A 23354-nucleotide genomic window follows, 5' to 3' on the forward strand; every position below is an offset into this window, starting at 1 on the left:
CCCTGACAATTGAGGACAATTTAGTGTGAGAAGTAATGGAACCTTTCGATTTCTTTACGGAGCCATTAATTACAGTGTTCCGTCAGAATGTTTTAGATTCTTTTCCCCCTACTTTTTCCCGTTGAGAGTGATTAAAACATATCTCAGCACTGCTCAGACACAGCTTGAGATGAACATCTTCATTAGCATACTAGTCGCCTAGCAACTAAAACATCTCTAACTTTCAACTTTCAGATTTTTTTTTTTACTAACCTTACACCTGAGTATAGCATTCAGTCATTACTAATGTACAGGATCCGACAGTTCCGAAACCCCAAAAATGAAAGAGTACCATCTTAAAATAAGCAGGGAGGTAAAAATAAATTCTTTTGGGTTTGTTATGTTTACTTTAACTCCTTACAACCACAATAAATGAGACCGATCAGCGTATAAGAACATTTACACCACAAAAATGTGAAACTTTTATCACATAAAAAAAGACCACTGTGAATTTAATTTCTGATTGAGATATTGGAGTTGAACACTTGAGTAGAAAAGGCAGAAATTCATGTAATATTAAACAGAATTATATTTTATTTAAACAAATCATAATTTTGTATCATATAATTTATATATATATTATATATATAGTAGTCATAAATATTTTATGTATTTAACATATATTTTAATATCAATTTATATTGCATTCAATTGATTGTTTATTAATTAACATTTTATATAAACAGATGCAAAATTATATTTAATATTTATAGCATTTTATGCTATATTTTATTTATACAACTATATTCAATTGATTAACATTTGATATACTTTATATATTATATACTGTTATATAAATATATATACACATTGTATATATTATGTAATTAAATTTTTTTAAAAAGGTAGATATTGACCAAATTAATTACCTGAAAACCTGCAAAAATTGATAATGTTGGCATGATCCAAAAATTATATAAAAATTATAAGGCTGCTATATACAGCATTATTTTATCCCTACTATTTAAGAAGAAGTAGTTAGTTAGAAGTAGTATTTCCAATGAAATAACAAAAACATAGACCAAGAAAGTGAGTTTTGTTCTATCTGAATTTACTTAAAAGCACACTAAGCTTCAAATGAATGAGAGGGACAGTTAGGTGTAGGTATTCATGCTGCTGACACAAGGCTGAAGTACAGTATGAAAGAGCAAGATCCCTGCAGTGTTGGGTTCAACATGCCATTTCTCCCTCTTTCTACTTCAAGAGCACTGTTCATACTCCTAATGCACAAATGCTTTGTATCGGGTTACAGCTATGGTATGTGTTGCCATGGACACAGCATGCCTCATGATAGACGACCCAGGTCCTTTTTTTAATCAGCTGTAAGAACCAAACCAAAAAAGCAGGAAAGCTTTTATGGTACTATGTTATTTATATGTTATTATGTGCCCTCCACTCTCTGAACATAATAAAAAGAAATGAGATCTCCAGCTGCAATTATCTGGCCCATGATTTCGCCAGTATTATTTAACACATTGAGAGGAGGGAACAATCAAACAGCTGCTGATGGAATTTGAGCCCAAGAGCCCTGATGCGGCCTTGTATCAATAGCAGCTTTTGTTCTTGACTAAAGGAACTATTACTGTTACTCAGACGAAGTGTTAGTGATTTGAGCGAACTCCTATTTAGCTTAGGCACAAAACTGTTTGTGCTATGGTCATGAATGATACTGTGAATCATACGGTTAGTTGCCTGGCAAACAATAAACTAAATTAAAGGAGGGAAAATCAGAGACTTGTGGTATACTCTTTGGCCTTAGGACAACGATAAACTACCTAGCAACCAACCAGAACACCCTAGCGACACCATGGCAAACAGCCTACAGGTCTCAATGGTAAGGATTTTTTTTTCTGCTTGCCCAATAAGGCCAGTAGTTCACATTTCTAGTTCCTATCTACCACAATTTCAGTGGCTCACAAAAAAAGGTATCCTTTTTCCCCCTTCTAATTATAATGTATAACTATATAATTGTACATATAATTATTTTAATTAAAATACAATTATATAGATTTTTTAATTGTTACATTTAATTAATTCAGTATTTTATTTCAAAACTATTTAATGTATATATACACACTCACACGCACCTATGTATATATATAATATACACACACACATACATACATACATACACATACATACATATACACAGTACACACATAAATAAAACAGTTTTCAAAAAAATTATATAATAAAATAATAAAAATTCAAAAATCAAAATATAAAATGAAATATTATAAATATATAACTATATAACTATAACTATATATATATATATATATATATATATATATATATATATATATATATATATATATATATAAAATTTCAAAAAATATATAATGAAACTAAATAAAATAAATTATTTATAAAATTATTTAAATTATAAATAAATGTATAATTATACTTTGATATTTGTAATAGTTATATTTGACTTATGTATTTTATTTCAAAATAATTGTATGTATAATGTATGTAAAAGTAAATAACTGTATATATATGTAAAATAAAATATCAATAATTAAATAAAGTACATAATGAATACATTTTAAATAATTTACAATTAGGAATACATAAATAAAAAGATATAAAATAGGTATATTTTAATGTATAAAATGCATGAACATAACCAAAGAAATGAAAGATAATGCGCTGACCAAAGTGACATTTCCGTCAACTACGCAAAAAAATCTGATACGCTCTTATTCAGTGGGCCTTATTCAATATCCTAGCATTGTGCCAGTAAGTTTTGCATGGGTAAGCACACCTCATTTTCTTCAAATAATGTAAAAATCTATTTAAAACATGTTGTATAACAACATTTGAGGGGTGGAGGGGGAGGGGTTGCACCAGGGTACAGGGCATAGAACAGAACAGAGCCACTACCTTGGCCTACAAATGCATATCCCGGTAATCTAAGCAGAAACGACCCCAACCGGCTATAGCGGAACCTCTCTGAACACTTTATGTGGGAACGTGGCTCACTTCTTCAGCACAAATGCTTTTTAATGAAATGTTAACACCAGCTATGAAGCCAAAAACAGATTTCTTCAGGGCTCTGATAGTGCAGCTACGCCTGCCGGAGCATTTTCAAAAAATGTTAAACATCAATGGGGAAGGGCGCTCTTTTGCCCTTGCTGGATGTTTGAATGTAAAACACATGTGCCACCGGCTGGAGTCTTGCTGAGTATATAGCCCATCTATTTTTAATCTGGCGTGCTCTATCTGTTTGCTCTGTAAATGCAAACACTCACACCTTTCAAGGAATTGCTGCTTTCTCCATCTCCATCAGGAGCAGGCTTGGGTCATTCATTTTTAAACAAAGCTTACCTCCTTTCACTTGATTCTATAATCTAATTTCAAATCCTATCGCCCTCTACATTTTCTTTTTACCCCTACAATCGCAATCCTCTTTAACTAATCTAAAGTCTAATTGGTGCCAGCACCGGTTCTCCCCTGCAGGTTACTTCTCACCTTGAGGTTTTTAACTTTTGTTCGTGTGAAATCTGAACTGCTCTCATCCGGGCTCAACGGCTCACAATGGAGGTTTTCTCAGGGTCAGGAGGTTGAGAACAGCTAAGACTAAGAAAAAATGGTTCTTTTAAGAATTTTTAATTGAAATAAGTGCAGTGGCATATTGAAGAAAAATTTGATACCTCGTTAAATAATTTTATATTCAATATGACATAAAATATTGACTTAAGTGTGGAAAGTCAATTACAATTATATTTAAAAATATTTTTAAAATGAAAAAATACAACCAATATGTTTCACGTGCTTTTTTGGGACACTTCTAAAAGTTTTAGCATTACCGTATTTTACGGACTATAAGTCACACATTTTTTCATAGTTTGGCTGGTCCTGCGACTTATAGTCAGGTGCGACTCATTTATCAAAATTAATTTGACATGAACCGAGAGAAATGAACCAAGAGAAATGAACCAATTTTCTATTGGTTCTAAATAAATGCGTTTTTTTCCTCACCTTGACTTATTTTTGGACTGATGCGACTTATACTCAAGTGCGACTTTTAGTCCGAAAAATACGGTACATAAAAATGTCACAAATCAGGAAATATAATTATAACATCATTATGAAAAAACAAACAAGAAAATGTATAACTTTGCTTTCTATTTATTACTTAAAGTACACTTTAAAGACTTCTTCATATACCAGAGCAAAACCTATAGCCTATGAAAGTTAAAAAAATATTAAAGGTAACTGAACAGTCAACAGTAGGGAAAAGGGGGGGGGGACAAATATACAAATGACAAGAATTGATAAAATAAACAGTAATATTCAGGTACAGAAATGTAAGAATCAAGTGTAAAATACAACTGCATAGTGTTCACTGTATGAATTAAATTTAGATGAATATTTGTTAATATCTTTTTTTTTGATAAACATTAGTGACATATTCAGCAGCACGTATTTATAGACTGCTGTCACTTTAAGACTGACTGCACAGATCCAGTGGTATGGTGATATACATCCGATTTCTTTCTTAGCTGTTAACATTCATTTAAAACATAACTGACTGCTTTTACGAGAACAATTGTCGAGACAGGTATTTTGACAATTCTGTGGATATTTGTCTGTTCAAAAAGGAGATGTGAAAGAATCAACTCGCTGTACGCAGGGGCAGTTTTCTCTGTGCATAGACGTCACACACACCCAAAGCATGCGCACACGCACTCAAACAATTCTCAGCTATATGCGTCGACCTATACCTTTGACCTTTTGTAACATTTTTATTTAAGAAGCCTTTTATATCTGGTTCAGATATCGCATGCTGTTGTGATATTTATTTGTGCAAACTTTTGATAAATCGCTAATAGAAAGGTCCCTGGGGAGCCCAAAATGGTTCTTCTGTTGCATCGCTACAAAACCACCCTTAGAAGCTTGATTGTGAAACTCAAAGAAAGTGTATTTGCAATACAAAACATGTCTGTAAAACAACTAAATCAGAGCTGGAGGGAAGTGGTTTTAGAGCACAGAAAAATACGACTTGTGGATCCAGACTGAATATTTTCCATGGACTTTTAACAGGAAAAAGGCAGGCTGTTGACAAACTTCCAAGGGAACTAAAATACCTCAAAGATAATAAATCTCCACAGATGTGCTTTCAATGACTGCCCACCACCACCCAAAAAAGCCACAACCTCCTTTTTGTTTCTCTAAATCACCTAAAAAGATGACAAAAGATTGTAAGAGAAGCTAAAATAGATGTTTGTGTATGCTAAATGAACTAAAGAAATCCTCACTCATGTCATAAACACTAAATCCTCAAAATACCTCAACCAACCCCCAAAGCTTCTCTCAGCGAAGAATGTTCTTCTCAGACCTATGTTAATCAAAGAGACATGGGACGTGTCCCATTGGAAGGGTCATCAGTCTTGGGCTGCTGAAAAGCTAATATATCTCTAAACTTTATAGACGGAGAAGATCTGACACACTGAGGGTTTCTGCCAGATATGGAAGCCCCATCATTTACAGCACCGGCCATTAGAGTAAGCGTGGAAAAGTGGGCGATCTAGTCATTTAGTGTTACTGAGAAGACTTGACGGCAGGAGAGGTGGGGGCAGAGGCACACAAACAAGACTGCAAGTCTGGGAGAGAAAAAGAGAAAGAAGCGAAACAAGACGATACCCAACTAGAGCTTTTCATCAGCTTGTAAATTTTTTTTTTTTTTTTTTAGTAATGCATTTTTACCTACAGGCTGAAATGACGACTATTAAAAATGAGAACTATGTCACTCTCTGTGAACTCACTGTTTTTTCCTCCCTCTCTTTGTTTCTGGGCTTCTTCAGATTCACAGTCCCATTTAAAATTAATCTCCAAAAGCGACTGGACCTCCACTTGTCATCTCCAATATTTCACGCGTCTTTGAATTTTTATGAAGACAGACAAAAGCGGGTACAGAAAACCCTAAAATATGCTCCAGGCCATCTGCAGTTGCCATGGAGAGTTGCATGTTTCCAGGGCGCTACTGTATTTCCAGAGCGCTAATGGCCTGTCCTTTTGCCAGGCAACAAATAGCCCTGTGATGCAACTGCACCTGTCTCAGCTATGTGTTACCATGGAGGCGTTCCTGTTGCTATGGCGACTATCACGCTAATAACCTGGCAAGGGCAAACATGCATCGGTGAACTCCGAGGCCCAGTTGTTCCTCCTGCGCTCTCGTTCACATTGTGAGCATGTTAAGGAATGCTCATCTACCTGAGCCCACACCCTGCCATTAAAATGTTAGTCAAGATTTCTTACATCAAAACCAGTCGCTTCCATCCTCTCACTGACCTTTAAAACAACATGATGTACAATACAGTGTTTATTTGAAATAGAAATCTTCTGAAACAGTGTAAAAAGTCTTTTTTGATCAATATAATGCGTCCTTGCTGAATAAAAGGATTAGTTTCTTCAAAAAAATATATAAATCTTAATGTCCCCCAATTTGTTGCTACCACAATTTAATTGAAATTCAATTAAAATTGGACAGAAGCTTCAGGTTTTGAACTTTCATGTAATGTTTACAAAGTAGATCAACCTATTCTATTTCAAAGAAAGATAACCCAAATTAATTTCTCCATATTTTCCCTTCTTTAAATGAAACCACCTCATCCCTCCACAGTGAATAAGGACACATATGTACCCATCCACAGGGATTGATGATGACATCACCAGAGCAAACTCTGCATTCATTCCATCTGTCTTCCTGACCAACAACCTGAAAAAGAGCTGAAGCTCTCAGCTCACTACCCTCAGGATCTAATAATCTCCACGTTATTGCTGTGATTACAAAAACAGCAAAGATGAAAGAGTGGTGCATTAAAAAATGAGCAAAAAAAAAAAAAAGGAGTGTGTCAGTCTATGACTCAGCTGATTCGCGTGAACCTTAGGAATGCTATAAAAAGCTTCATTTGGCTTCCTGGGAGCCGCAGTGGCCAGATAAACACTTTATTACACACTGCTATACGCAGATTGACCATCTGGCCGGAGAGAGAGAGAGAGGAAGCCGAGCCTGTGTGTGCCAAACACTACTGTGCTATCTTTGCTACCTTATTCACACACCCCTTACACCAGGGTTACCAGAAAGATCTGAAATGTGAGGGCGGAATATAGTATAAACTGCAGCAACTTATAGATATTAATTAGATGAGGTCGAGTTCATTCAATAAGAGTAACAGATTTGCTAATAAAAAAAGCATTGGGCTTAAAAAAGACCAATTTACACTGCAAGTAATCATTGCATTAGATTCATTAGATTTTTTTAGGTTGCGAGGTTCTTTGAAGATTAAAAAAGTTCTTAATGTTCCATTATAAAGTTCAGATCTGTGAATCTGTGTTAAAACAGAACAATTTAAACATGCCTGAGATCTTTAAAGCCGCACTTCGAAAAATCTAGAGATTTAAAAATTCTTTGTAGACTTTAAAAAGATTCTTCTAGGGCATTAGGCTGCAAAACCTTTTTGGGTTTTAATTGGAAAGTTTATTTTTAAGAGTGTGTCTTTGAAAATAGTATTGTGAGGTTGTTTTAGGCTGTTGTTTTTAAGAGGTGTAGGCTACAGGGACCGTCCTCTGTGATCTCCTCTTCCCACAGGGCCTCCGCGTCTTTGAACACCTGGTGCTAATAACCAACCTAGTGCTTTTCCCACACAGTGTTATCAGCAGAACACAACTGACTGCAACACTCAATACAGAAGGCGAATTCGCTAACAATGAACTGCGCCCACTGATAGAGTCATTTATTTGCACATGCTGTCTGCGCTGTTTTAGCATGTGATTCAATGAAAAAATTATGCAAATCAGGGAACAGCAAAAACACAGCCAAAAAATTACTGCATAATACAATTTGCCCAGCTCTATTCCATGTTTTAGGTCAGTTCTGAGTTCTGGGTCTTCAAAATGCCCACACACATATTTTCTGGCAACAACATATTTCAAATATATGATCAATGTATGTTTGCAAAAAGTCTGGTTACAAAAATATATATATATTCTTTTAAATAAAAAATGTAATAAAAAATGGAAATACAAGTACATAAAAAATATATCTGAAATATATATATATATATATATATATATATATATATATATATATATATATTTTTTTTTTTTTTTTTTTTTTATAATTCAAAGCATGTACCTGATAGTATACCTGGTTCAATATTACTGAGGGTGGTTATTCAATAAGACTGATTTACCAGGAGCAAAGCTTTTGAAAAATCTTTCAGATACAATCAGAAACCTTAGAGTAAAATAACACCAATTATCATTCCTCTCAAAAAGCCTCTCATCGGATATGGGATTATTTTCACTCAGCATTCCGTGGCGCAAAAATTGGCAAACAGCGCAATTTCACCTCCTGCACACATGCATTTTGAGAGAAAAAAGTACATATTTTTTAAAGAAACAACCCTATTCAGCAATTGTTTGTCGAGCTATAAGATTTCTGCCTTGATGAGGCAGCAATGTGCTTGCAGCTTGCAATACTGCTGAAGGGAGAAATGCAGGCCGTCGTGACAAAACCCAATCCAAAAACATCTGAGCTTCTCTTTCTCCACCTAATTCCTTAATCATCTAGCCATACATGAGCAACACCTGAAACCCAACTGATGTCTCTTACTAGAGCTGTTCAGTTAAATTCAATCTCTTTAAAAGCATTCATCTGCATTTTCCCTTTCTAGCCTCTGAGCTGGCCGCCCATTTGGTCCATATCCTTTAAGGATGATATGCTAGTTCGAGTTTTACAGTAAAGCAATTATTTTGTCCTGCACAGTCGAGTGGCTGGGAGCATGCAGACCTGTTAGCTGGATCAAAATGAAATGGAGCGGTGAGGGTGCCGCTCGGAACCCAATGCCTGGACTCGCTCTGATAGCTCCGCTCAGCATGCTGACACCCATGGGTTACGCTGCTAACCAATACCAACAGGGACAAGCATGCAACTTGGAGAGAGAGACATTTGGTGAGGTTTAAGGATCGATGTGTCCAGTGGGCCGCTTGCCTACCTTTGATATGCCTGAGGAGAGGTGGGAGGCGTGGCGAACACCTGGGAATAAGGATGATAAGGCGTCTTCTTCAGCGCCTGGATGAGATTCTGTCTGTATTCTGGGTCTATGCACCACAGGGAGCCCTTCCCGATACTCTGTGGAGGAGGAAGAGGAATACATCAGGACAGACAAAAAGCTGCTAAATATGTCAGGGCAGCTAGCAGAACCAGTCAGAGATTTTCAGCTGTGGCATAAACTGGTGTTTGTGTACTGCTTCTTTTACCTTTTGGCTCAAATGAATCACATGTTATTCTGGAACGTGGATTTCAATGTATGGATCATATCTATGGACACAAGTTATTGCGCTGTGCTTCCGTAATTATGCTTCCGTAATTTCTGTAATTTAAATTTACTTCATACTGAAACATCAGATCAAGTAAATAAATGAAATCATGACGCATAGCTAAGCATACTAATATACTGTAGCATTTTTTCCAACATGATGGACAGAAATGTTAATACCATAATACAGACATAACATTTTATATTAAGAATATTTATTATTTAGTCAATAGTAATTTATATTAAACACTAAAATATTTAATACATGTATATTATTTATTTTAATGAATATATTTAATATTTAAATATATTAAATATGTAATAACATTACTGATTTACTAAATATTAAATGCAATTTTTATACTAACATGTATTGTTATTATTATTAAGATTTGATTATATATTCATATGCTTTTTCGGGTAAGTAGGTAACACTTTTACAACAAATTTTATTGGACTCAACTGTACAAGCGCTATACTGTATGTATGATGTAAATCAACAGGGTGCAAATGGAAATATCAGGGTGCAAATGGAAATATGAAGGACTACCGTATTCACACTTCTGGTCACTTTGTTGTTGCAGATCACTTCATATACAAATATATGTTCATTTTGTGAATTTCTGAGTTAAAGGTTTGCTCTGGTTGCAAGATAAGACTGAGTTTACTTCATCCAGTACAAGGGAAAAAATTAGAACCTGACCAACTGCGTCCCCTTGACCTCCACATTCTCCAGTTCATTAAAGGGAAATGGGTAGAAATGATGCGTAAATAACCAAGAAGTGCAGACTACAGTTAGCACAGATGCTACAGACCACTTAGACAAACTCAGCATTTTAAGAGCGAATGCTCCTGGTATATAAATTACCTCTTCTGACAGATCCTGCTGAAAACGAGGAAACGGCAAAATGTCACTTTGAAAGTGATATCAGGGGAAAATTACTTGGGCTCATTAGCACAGACTACAATCAGTGTCGTGTTACTAAGCCCCATTTTTCAGCTCAAGTTATCCCTCTACTGTCAGAGATTTACACAATCAGCAAACCACCACCACAGAAGTGTAGACCATCACAGTGCTTTTGTAAAGTAAAGTCATTTCCTTTCACTCAGGCACTTTGAAGTTATGGACAGCGTGTGCTGTTTTGTTAAGACAAACTGTGTGTTCTCAATGAATCAATAGTCATGACCTTCGGATAAGTGACAGTGTGTCATACTGTGTGCCCTGAACCAATACACATACTCTGGCCAGGGCCATGTGTCACGTATTCAAACTTCGCTAAACTAACAAACCGGACATTGCTTTTGCATAGGTTTCATTTTCGCTACCTAAACCACTGAAATCAGCTGGCCCTACTGACCTACTGACCAACATATCTTTAACACAGAACTGCTATGAGATTTGTTCATCTTGAACACTAGATCCTCCTGACAAGGGCTCGGAAACGATAACAAAGTTTATTGATTGCAGCAAAGCCCAGAGCGAGCGCTCGGTTCTTTACCCACAGTATTTGGCTTCAGTGGAAAGATTTGTACCAGCACAAGTCAAACAATTCAAACCCTTGGAGTGTTTTAGCAAACAAAATAAACAGCACATTTATTGGACTCAGAATTTATTTGCACTGTTTGAAAGCCTGACCAGTAAAATCTGAGATAGAAAAACAACAATAAAAAATGGTTATATAAATATATAGAATAAATTGCTTTAATACTAATAAAATCAAATAATTGACATGTAATTAACAAAAATCACTACAAATAGTCATATTAAAATGACTACTAATTATAATCTATATTATATTATTACAATTTATGCTCAATATTTTAATTATATATGACTATTTCAGTAAATAATTGAATAGCAGTACTATGGAGCATTGTTTCATGCCATGTAATATTTTCCAGAGGGAAAAGTCTTTCCTAACAAAGAATTCAATTTTCTTCTGAAAGCAATGGATGCATTTATTCTCAGCACAAATTGACATTCTCCACCTAATTAAGCTGTCAAGTTTTCATCAGCGTGTTTAAAAACCATACCTGGACCAACCACAAAGATGAACTGCACCATGAAATTCAATCCTTAAATGGACCGTCCAGAAGATCCTCTGATGGAAATGAAAAATAGGGGAGTTAAAATAAATTAACAGGGTGGAAGCAATGAAATGGGAAAGTACAGCAACTGGTTAAAGATTTTTTTTTTTTTTGATAAAATTATTATTTATAAAATTTATACTATTCATAAAATAAATATTCATATTAGTGAGTGAAGTGACATTCAGCCAAGTATGGTGACCCACACTCAGAATTTGTGCTCTGCATTTAACCCATCCAAAATGCACACACACAGAGCAGTGAACACACACACACACACTGTGAGCACACACCCGGAGCAGTGGGCAGCCATTTATGCTGCGGCGCCCGGGGAGCAGTTGGGGGTTCGATGCCTTGCTCAAGGGCACCTAAGTCGTGGTATTGAAGGTGGAGAGAGAACTGTACATGCACTCCCCCCACCCACAATTCCGTCCGGCCCGAGACTAGAACTCACAACCCTTCGATTGGGAGTCCAACCCTCTAACCATTAGGCCACGACTTCCCTTATCATTCAACTTCCCTTATCATTCAACTTATCATTACTGTAGGGACATAGAAAAATTAAGCGAATTAAATAAAAAGTGCTACACTGTTTCACTTAAAATATAAACAATATACAGAAGAAGAAAATAGAACTGAAAAGTTATACAGGCATTTTTGTTTCTTGGGAACTGACAAAAGGTTTCAGTTAAAACAAGACAATCAATTCTAATTAAAATAGCATCATAAATCGTATAAGCCCTGCAGGAAAAAACAACTATTGTTAAAGTGACTAATTCATATTTGACAATTTCAAGAGAGTGAAAAAATACCTACTGATGGGTTAAAATTGCAGTGATTACATTGTCAACTTGTGTATTTGAGTAATAAGTATATGTGCAGACACAATACAGCTTGGAACAAGGCCACATCCGTCTTTAAAGGGTGTGATATGTGATCTTGAGAGCATCAGGTTATTCATATATGCTCCGTGGAGAAGAGGCTGCACTGGTCTATCTTTCCAAATGTTCTGTAATCAGGAGAAATCAATAGGTTTCAGAGCACATTGCCTCCGATTTATCTCCAGCTCCCTGACAGCTGCTGCGTCCGTCTGAAGGCCAGCTCAATGGCACCAGCCAATAGAGTCTCCAATCAGAGAGAGGGGGTGAAAAAGGGAAAGGAAAGCCAGGGAAAAGGTCTCCAAGGCAACAGGCAATGTGGAGTATATAAAGACTGTTTGATATACTTGGCAGAGAGATCTTTCTTTCTCTTTAAGACGCACGGGCCTCTGAAGATGCTATATTCCATTATAAGCAGTAAAGTTAATCCTATCAGTTCCTGAGCAAAATGAAAAACCTGTTATTATGAAACAACCCCTCCTTCAACCTGACTGTCCAGAGTCCCCCTCTTTCATGCTCAAGACTTGTGTGTGAAAAAAGAAAATGTGGGGAAAAAGTAAATCCAATATTCCAAGTTGTGGATCCATCGTGATGAGATAACTGCCAATTATTTAATGTGTTTTAAAGCAAAAATTGCTCTTTTTTTCTTTATTACAATGCTTATATTTAAGAGATTCTGAAAAAAATCCTTAACCCTAAGTATTAAGCTATGGCATGTTACTCAAAGATACATTAGTCCTACAGACATTACCACTAACTCAAATCTAACGGCTTAAGGAGAGAAAACGTGCTATTACTTTCTAAACAGATTTTTTTCATACTAACATTTTTCAAATCAATGTTATTTTAGTATTTATACTTCTAGCTTTTTCAGGTTTCAATTTAGTTATAATTTTTAGTAATTTTGCGTTTTTGTAATTTTTATGTTTTTTTATATTACTATTTAATGTTTAATTTATTTTTAGATTTAGTTCAGTTTTAGTTTACTTGCAGTAATTTTTCATGCTTTAACAAAGGTTGTCAAAGTTTTTAATCTTATATTTCTGTTTTTTTTTTTTTCGTTTTTTTTTTTTTTAATTAACAATTTTTTGGATCATTCTAGTATTAATCAACAATAACAGTACCATATAATTTATTGGCCGCAAATTAACAAATGTTTGGTCAAGATTGGATGAATTCCTTCATCATGAGCTTATTTAATCTTGTTGCACATTTAAAAAAAAAAAAAAAAAACCTTACATAGGGTCCTAAGCCAATTCTAGGGAATTTATCATTGGTTTGGTTTTAAATTGAACCAGTAAGTAACCTCTTAACAAAACTATTTAGCATGCTAACTACTACTCAGAGCACTTGACTTCCTAAACTGAGTGTGTTAATGCTCTCGTGGTAAGGTAATCATATAAATCAAGGTGTCCAAAAGGACATCATTGCTTTGGTCTCCAAATCCCAGCAATCTTCAGCTGCTAATGTCTGCGGCCCCAGAGTCGTCATCTCTTCTGAGGCTCTGCAGCTTAAATCACATGAAGGAGCAGAGAAGCGGTAAGCTCGCTCTGTGATTGGTGGAGACACGATAACCTCAGTTCATATTGGCTGAATTCTGCACATAATGGCATTTTTAAAGAAGGTCTATATTGTGGAGTTCTGCAGTGGAGCATTAAGGGCCCGATGACTCTGTTCATCTTCAGAGGCCCTCAGTGCATTAGAAAGGGTATGGAAGGTCATTCATAATGAGGGCGTTTGGGGAGGGGGAAGCTTGGCTGTTGTTGGATCTATTCACGGAGATGATTCCAACACATCACCCCCATCCAACTCTCGCACTTCTGTCCTTTCAGTCTTTCTAAGTGTGTGCAGCTCATTCTGTAGGCTGAGTAGAGTTTGAAGATCCACAGTGGCAGTGTGTCACAAAGAACATCATAGAAACACATCACACCTCTAACAACTGACACCAATGGCTACTGCACTGCGTCCTACTTTCATCATACATTAAAAACAACGTGAACAGTTATGAAAAAGATTGTGCCAACTCTGAATTCTGATTAGCTGCCACGGTCAAACCCAAGCAATTGTAAAATTTCTGCTATATATTGTTTTACAATGGCTTGGTTTTTTTCTGTGGCATTCAATCCTAAAATGAATATACCGGTGGACACACACCCATTGAATTATGCATCAAAGCTGATAAATTGCAAGAAAAACATAAACAACCAACCAAACATCTAATGAACTATATTACTTGGTACATAAAAAAATTCAATCATGAATAATAATAACATTTATTATTATTATTATTTTTAATGCAAAATTACTATATATGGACATTACAATACTCAACTAAATTAAAGAGTAAAAAAACTACAAAATGTATTATTAATAATAATAATAATAATAATAATATGTTCCTATTATTTATATTAATCATAATTACTATTAAATAATTCAAAATTACAACATATACAAATACAATATTCTAGTCTCTAGAAATTATCAGGATATGATTTGACAATACATTTTTAATAAAACCATTAAAAAAAATTCATGAAGCTACAAAAATATAGTTAAATTATATAAAAAAAAATTTTTATAAAAAAATATCATTCTAAAATCATTCTATATACTTTTTAGTATTTCTTACTTTCATCTCCTAAAAATGTCTGAAAACTCTTCTGAATTTTTGAATGTTCTTTGCAACAGAAAATGGATGGAAATGGATTTTCAGCATAAGTTTTCATGAGCTGCCTTTTAATGATGTAGAATTTTAAGACACTGTTATAAAATCTTTCCAGAAATACTAGTCCAAAATAAGTAGCTTGGTTCACCAAAAGCTAAACCAAGCAATGCCATTGAGACAACCACGATCAAGAATTTAGTTTAATGCCAAAATCTGTCCTAATACTGAGGCAGAGGAGAAAAGAGCACATGACAAACTGCTAATGACCTGTGTAATCCTAATTAAACAGGATTCCTTTGCAGAGCCTGAAGCCATCCAGAGTAAGGCAGATACAAAAGTAAGAGCTGATGACATGATAAATTGAGACAAGTTCTGTTCCCACAGCGCAGTCTGTGCCAGAACAGTACCCAGGACAGAGTGGGTGGGTGTGTGTGTGTGTGTGTGTGTGTGTGTGTGTGTGTGTGTGTGTGTGTGTGAAATTGTGCCTGTGCATTCATACCATCTTATGAGTGTATTATGCTGTACATGATTAACAGTGATGAAGGGTGGCCAGATCAAGTCCCGCTGAGATGCATTCCCCCCCAAAAAAAATCCACACATTTGAGCGAACCGTCTCTCTTGGCTTTCACGCACCATGTTTATTCTGACACAGTCAGCGCATGCAGAGATCATACACAAGCAATATGGTGTCCCCCACGGGTGCAGCATACGGCCATGATGCGTGAGGAGACCAAGCCTTGGAATCAAATCAGTGCAGGAAGTGGTCAGTGCCAATATCCTCATGGTTAGAGCGCGACATACAGCACAACTGAGGTCACGGCAACCCGAGTTCGAATCCCAGCTCGTGGTCCTTTGCCGATCCTGCTCCCCTCTCTCTTCACCCAATGCTTTCCTGTCTACTCTACACTGTCCTTTCCAAATAAAAATCATAAAAAGCCCATAAATAAATCTTTAAAAAAAAAGAAACAACTTGTGCAGGAAGTGAACAGACTCACACATGCCATCATATTTTAAATAAAAAGAATATATAAGCTGAATAAATAAGCTTTCCGTTGATGTACAGTTTGTTAGGATAGGAAAATATTTGACCAAGATACAACTATTTGAAAATCTGGAATCTGAGGGTGCAAAAAAACGAAATACTGAAAAAAAAAAATCACTTTTACAGTTGTCCAAATTAAGTTCTTAGCAATGCATATTACTAATCAAAAATTAAGTTTTATATATATTTACAGGAGGACATTTACAGAATATCTCCATGGGACATGTTCTTTACTTAATATCCTAATTATTTTTGGCATAAAAGAAAAATCGATAATTTTGACTCATACAATATTTTTTAGGCTATTGCTACAAATATACCCCAATTACCCAAAACCTTATGTATGAGCAACAGACATCTGGAAAATAAGGCAGTGCACCCCTAAAAGCTGTTAATAATTGTGGAGGGAGACAAACAGACAGCCAGACATCCTGAGGACTGAACTGCTGAGGTTCACTTGCGTTTCAGGCACATGAAGCTCTGCCAAGAGGCTCTTTAAGCACAGACAATTGACAAAAGATGCTGATTTCCATAATCAGACGGTAAAGATTTCGAACACAGAGATTATCTCACTTAACAACACTTCTCACCCTGACAGACTTGTATTCAACACAGATTTAGACACACTGCTCCGTTGGTGAAAAGCCCTAATGATGAAGCACTAACGGGGTTATATCAGAAACAGACCAACAGACAAGTCAAGCAATCTCTAAAATTGCTCAATTGTACAGCTCAAACGACGGCATTAGCTGCAATTATCCTTTCATCTGTTCAGCGTTAGTCTTGTTAAGAGCGAATTCTGCCAGGATGCGATTTTGATCACAAAATAACATTTTCTGTCAGTTTACTCGCACTTGAGTTCTTCTGCTTGATTATTTAAACACAAAAAAAGATAACTTTGGAAGAATTTTTTTTTTTTTTTTACTATGTTCACGAAGGCTGCATTTATTTTATCAAAAATAAACTGAAAAAAATAATAATATTGCAATATTACAATTTAACAATTATGATTTTCTTATATTTAAAAAATGTCATTTATTTTTATGATGACAAACGGAATTTTCAATACTCATTTATTATTAATATAATAATAATCAATGTTGAAAACAGTTGTGATGCTTAATATTTTATGAGATTTATAACTGTCATACATTTTTTTTCTGGATTCTGAAAAGAAATTCCAAAACAACAATTTATCTAAAGCACAAATCTTTTGTAACATTTTAAATGACTTTACTCGTCAGTATGGGCCTTTATCAAAGCATCACGCTGCTCAAGTTACTCCCAGAGGAATAATCATACTGATTTAAATGTATTTTTAATATTATTTTGTTTACTCTAGCATTATATTTATTATAATTAATCTCCTGTTTGTACACAGTATAATGCTATTCAATCACTTAATCATGTAGGATATGAATCATTTAAGATGATCAATCTAGTTATTTTTGAATAATCATCAACAGGCTGGAAAGATTTTATTTGAACAACTATAATTTAATGTAATTATTGAGGATTGCATCGTAAAGTGCGTGCATGAAAAATGAGAGCATTATTATTTAATACAATAAGTTTCCCCCAACATTTTAATTTAATCATGCGGTTTTTAGTCATAATTAATATTTCAGGCTTTGGCTAAGTTTCCTGCAGTTCTGTACTAAAATAAGGTCATCCGGCTCCTGGAAGTGTGATAAAGGCCAATTCAATAAAAGTGTCAAGCCATAGATCTTAGCTCATTCACATTGTCCATTCATCATTAATCATTGCTTTGAGTCAAATCTTTTCAATTAGCACATAAAATCAGTCTTCATTATAAGTTCATGATTCTGTCTGGTCTGGTTTTCACACAGTTATCATATCACCTCAGAGGACTTCGGAAATTAAAAGCTCCATACCGATCTGTACAACTCTTAAAAACTTCTCTTTTTTGTTTTCCCAAAAGAAAGATAAGGGTGAGTAAAGATGAGGAATTTGTCATGTTTTGGGTGAACTAATCCTTTAAACATGCATTCCTTTTGCAGGATGTAAGGTGCTAATAATGGTCTCTTACAACCATTAGAGCAAAGATTAAACAGCATAGAAAGCACCCAGTGAACGTTTTCAGTGACTGGTCAGTGAGTCATGAATCAAACACAGAATGCTCTTTCATTTTCTCTATCATCAAAACCTACAATAACCATAAAGTAAAGTGGGTTGAAAGATTCATAGCGTTCCCCAAAGTTTTATGAAATAGTCTTATCATCAAGGCCAGCCTTATCTTTGCCACCAAAACATATACTTAGATGTCAATAAGGAGAAGACATTAAGTTTTGGTTAAATCTCCATCCTGCTCTCATTAAGTGCAAGATTCAGATTCTAGAAGGTGCTGACATCTTAAAAATCCGAGCTCAGCTCCGTATCCGCTATTGATCGGCAGGTACTGTGGTGTCAGCATCAGGATCCCTTGGGGGATGGTCGGGTAACCCTTGATTACATTGTACACTGCAGTCTCCGAAAGTTGGGCGGGCTGGTGACGTCAACAGTAGGTTTGCGTGCAAATCTCTCGTGAATTCCCTCGCAACCAACATCTGTCCAGAGGGACCACAACAGCTGGCCAGAGTACATGTCAGCGAGCAGGCCGGCTTTATCTTACATCAACCTGGCTTTCAGAGCAATGGATAAATCGTGTCACACGGATCAGCATTATCGCAGTAAACCCTCACAGATATAGATGGGGATTGAAGAGCAGGGATCAGAGAAAAACAAACAGAGAGTGATATATATATAAAGATCTGACACATTGCTCTTTAAATAATTAAACTTGTCAACTCAATCAAATGTCCAGGCAAACACCCAGAACATCACCATTATTGTGCTGACAGTACAGAAAATGCTACCTACTGGAAATGCCAATGCGTGCTCTTCCATCCTGCATTTCTTCATAAACCACTCCACTGCTACTTGTTCAATTGCAACTCTTGTGTAACTTCGTCCTGTTGCTATGGAGATGTCATAAACAATGGAACAGACACGATAATGATCAAAGCTCCCTCAATGTATAAACACCAATACAGGTGGCTGTATGTGAACCAGACGATGTAAGTGACACAAGAGCTTTGGGGAACCACCTATATTACCACCTCTCAGGTGCCAAGTTCAGATCCTGCGTTCATAACAGTGTCATGGAAACAGATGACAGGGTGTCATTTCTAGATCACTCACTCTTCACCAGTCACTGCGAAGTCACTGTGCATTACAGAAACGTGCATGCACAAAACCACTAAACTGTTGCACCACTTTAGTGTAGTGGTCAACCGATACTATTTTATTTTTATTTTTTTTGACAGCCGATATCAAAATCTTGGAAAGCAGGGGGCCAATAGCCAATATTAAGCTGACATAAATTTAATTTTTGTTATTAATATTAATAAGAAATTTGAAATCATTTGACAACGAATTAAAAAATAAATGTGTAAAATAAACATACTTACAGCATACTTTAGATGACAAAGTATTTTTCTCAAATTAATAAATAATTAATATTAATATAATTAAAAAGGAAGTAAACTGTAACCAACCTGGCACTCAGCCTTCTGGGAAGTTTGTGTGCATTGGGAATCATGTTTTTCAAATAAAGCAAGGCTAGCACTTATCTTACATAAAGCACACAAAAAAAAAATATATGAATATTACAGTGGTCAAATGCATAAAGCAAAGCATAATTTGAAACCATGAGTTTAAAGTTTAAAGCAATTAACACAGACCGACCAGTCAGACAGAGAACAAGCGATCTTGCAGATCACATGCACACTTCACATGATCTCACAGCGGGATTCAACTAAGTTTGCAAGGTTTGTGAAATTAATTGTTCATTAGTCATTCAAAGATTTGTTTAAATTATATAAATGCATATTTGCTTAAGGCTGACTTCAAACGCGGAATTATTATAACATTTGCCTTTCTATTACAAATAATATATAAACAATCATTATAACACTTTCTGTATTAATTCCTTTGTTTAACCATTCTATCGGATTATTAGACAGACTTCTATCCGTATTAGACAGAACTGTAACAGTAAACAAGAGGAAGAATGTGAGCACTGTGTGCTCTGGCACAGGAGTTTGACAAAGCAGAAAAATTTATCAGCCGATGCCGATATTTGAAAAAAGACAAATATCGGCCTTGGCGATATATCAGTCGCCCACTACTCTAGTGTACTGGATTTATTAAACCTGGTCTATTTTCACATAAAACTAGATGAGCTTTAGATACAGATCCCCTGTTAAGACCTTGTCTCAGACAAACACCGGGACAAGACCACAGGAATCAGATGATTCTTCTGCACAATCTGACTTTGCTGCAGCCTGAAAATGAACTGCTGGTTTCGTCTGGTCAGAGGAGAACTGGCCCCCCGACTGAGCCTGGTTTCTCCCAAGGTTTTTTCTCCATTCTGTCACTGATGGAGTTTTGGTTCCTTGTTGCTGTCGCCTCTGGCTTGCTTAGTTGCGGACATTTCATTTACAGCAATATCGTTGACTTGACAGCAAATGATTGCACACTGAACTGAGCTAAATGATGACATCACAATTCAATGATGAACTGCCATTAATTGTCATGTTGCATCATTGACACACTGTTTTCTTAATTAATGTTGTTCAGTTGCTTTGACACAATAGGTTTTGTTTAAAGCACTATATAAATAAAGATGACTCAACATACGCAGCAATACCAAGGTCATGACTTTGATTTCCAGGGAATGCATTCTGCTTAGTACAAAAGCACCAAGCACAAATATTTATCAAAAAGCACATTTTATTTAAAGTTATCTGCAGATGTATTTATCAGTATTTTCATTCCCTGAGAACTGACCTTATGGCCTTCTTGTTGCTAGTACCAGGATCTAGTTAAGTTTAATTTCTTTAATAAATTGAATATTTGTTATTATTATATAATTCTTGTAATAGTAATATTAAAATATTATTTATACATTTTATATTTTTATTTTTAATTAACTGAGCAAATACACCTTGTTCTTTATGCAAATAAGGGTTATTATAGGATGTGCTGGATTTGTAAACGTTAGCACTACTTGCTTGATCCAATTTTAAGATGCACTATTACCGAACAGGGAAGCTCGTGGTAAAGAGATTTATTTAAACTTTTTGTTTCTGCACATTTCCTCTTGATTACTGAAGCAATAATTTTAAGATCCTTGTGTGAAAATTGTACCTTTTGCTTTCTTAAAGCTATTGTTTAGGCACATTCACGTGAACAGTGTGCAACTGCCCCATGCAACACAAATTTTTGCACAGTTACTCGATTTGCATAATTCCTTTGCGAATCTGGTGCTAAAACAGTGCAGACAGCATGTGCAAATGATGCTAGCAGCAGGTGCAACTCATTCTCAGTCTTTAAAAACCAAAAACAACATTATCTTGAGGTCTGGATCTCTTAATTTGGTTCTCCTCTTGGCCGAAATTAATTATTCCTCTGTAAACCCCTGGGGATTGCACATCTATCAGATGTTTGTTTATTCAGACTCTTATTTTGCTGGTTTAATTTGCCCCTTACTGTCTCATTATGTAGAGTGATGCATGATTGCATAGCAAATCCACAATGAATCTGAAATTAAAGCAGACCTAAAATAGTCGTCTCATTCATTAAGTAGGCCAATGAGGCTAGAAAAATTTAATCAAATACCAAATGAACAGGCATACGGCTAATCATGACTTTGTGACCTAACAGAAAAAAATAATAATAAATAATTAAAAATAATTAAAAAAGTTAAATAAACAACTCTGAAAACTGAAGATACAACACTAAGTGGTAGAAGCTTTGCCAATATTTACTGTTGTCATGTAATATTAGTGTTGTTTGCTAAGGTTATCACTGTTACTATTTATCATACTAAGACCTGAGAATTTGAAATAACCCCTAAAGCTTAAGTATTACATTTTGACATTTTCCGAGTGATTTGAGTAAAGATCTGTCCGACAATAAAAAAAATGTAACAAATATTTTATGGACTCACCTCTAGCAACCACACACAACAACATAGCACAGCAACAACTTCTGCACATGCAACACCATCCAGCAACCACCTCGTAAGCCCCTAGCATCATGATGGGAAATTTTGCACATGCAACACTATCCAGAAACGCAAAACACCCTAGCACCACTGTTGTGAATTTTGTGCATGCATCACAATCTGGCAACTACCTAGATCACTGTTGCAACCACCTAGCAACTCCCTAGTAACAATGCATAACACTCAGCAAGTTTTGCACATACAAGAACCATCCAGTAACCTCCAAGATCCAAGATCGCCCTATAAACCACCAAGCAACAACCTAGTAACCATGCACAGTACCCTAGTATCATGGTTGCAAGTTTTGCACAACAAACCAGCAATCGCCTAGCAACACCCTGGCAACCACCCTAACTTCATGTTTGCAAGTTATGCACAAGCAACACCATCCAAAACCCACTCACATGCACAATATGCTAGCATCATAGTAACACGTTTTGGAAAAAGAAAAAAAACAATCATGCAACCACCAATGCCCTAGCAACCTTTAATTCCAAAAAGCCCAGAGCTCAAACTCGCACAAATAATTTGAATAAAGGAAAACCAGTTCAAACCCTGTGAATCTCAGCAAGGTACAAATACATTTTGAATGGCAAAGCTGTTAAATAAAATTGGATTAGTGCATTAAAGACAAGAACTAAAATGATATCTAGTCGAGTCGAGCATCACGGTTGACCACAGCCCCAGTGCTTTGAGGGAAGATTTTCAATTGAAACTTTACTCAATATTAAGTCATTGCGATCCTACATTAAATAAATAAATAAACAAAAATTTGTGCCCCAAAAGTTAAATATTTTGACCAGGTCAACCAAAGATGATACTGGAACATGAAACAAAAAACACTCATTCTTTATGGCTCCCTGCAGCAAAAGAGACTGTAATGTGAAAGGGTTGATCGGACACTAGTCTATCATCAGTGGATTAGTCATTCCCAGCGAGAACACACTCACACACACACACAACGCACACACAAATCAGTTTCTCTGTTGCTGCAGCAACAGCTTACTTTCCATGTCAACTGCAAAGCTGTTTCTATGGAGACACGTATACAGAAAAAAACTCTTCGCTCCATAGCCAGGGACCAGATGGCAGTGAACTGTAAGAGTCACATGGAATGGCTTTACTGTTCTGACTAACTTGCAAACACACGCACACCATAAAAACACACTTAGTCTGGTTGACTATCCTTGTAGGGACCCTTCATAGGCGTAATGGTTTTTAATACTGTACAAACTGTATC

At 35.7% G+C, this 23354-nt stretch overlaps 1 protein-coding gene across 1 annotated transcript in view; it reads right to left on the bottom strand.

Annotated features, from left to right (window-relative positions):
• The window catches only part of LOC113060658 (forkhead box protein N3-like), a 56147-nt gene that overhangs the window by 27722 nt on the left and 5071 nt on the right, over positions 1 to 23354 (bottom strand). Inside the window, exon 3 of the mRNA XM_026229767.1 lies at positions 9045 to 9181. Coding sequence (XP_026085552.1) covers positions 9045 to 9181 — 137 coding nt within the window. The remainder of the gene's footprint in view (positions 1 to 9044; positions 9182 to 23354) is intronic.

This window comes from Carassius auratus, chromosome 42 (genome assembly GCF_003368295.1).
Source record: "Carassius auratus strain Wakin chromosome 42, ASM336829v1, whole genome shotgun sequence".
In the NCBI taxonomy this organism is placed as follows: Eukaryota; Metazoa; Chordata; class Actinopteri; order Cypriniformes; family Cyprinidae; genus Carassius; species Carassius auratus.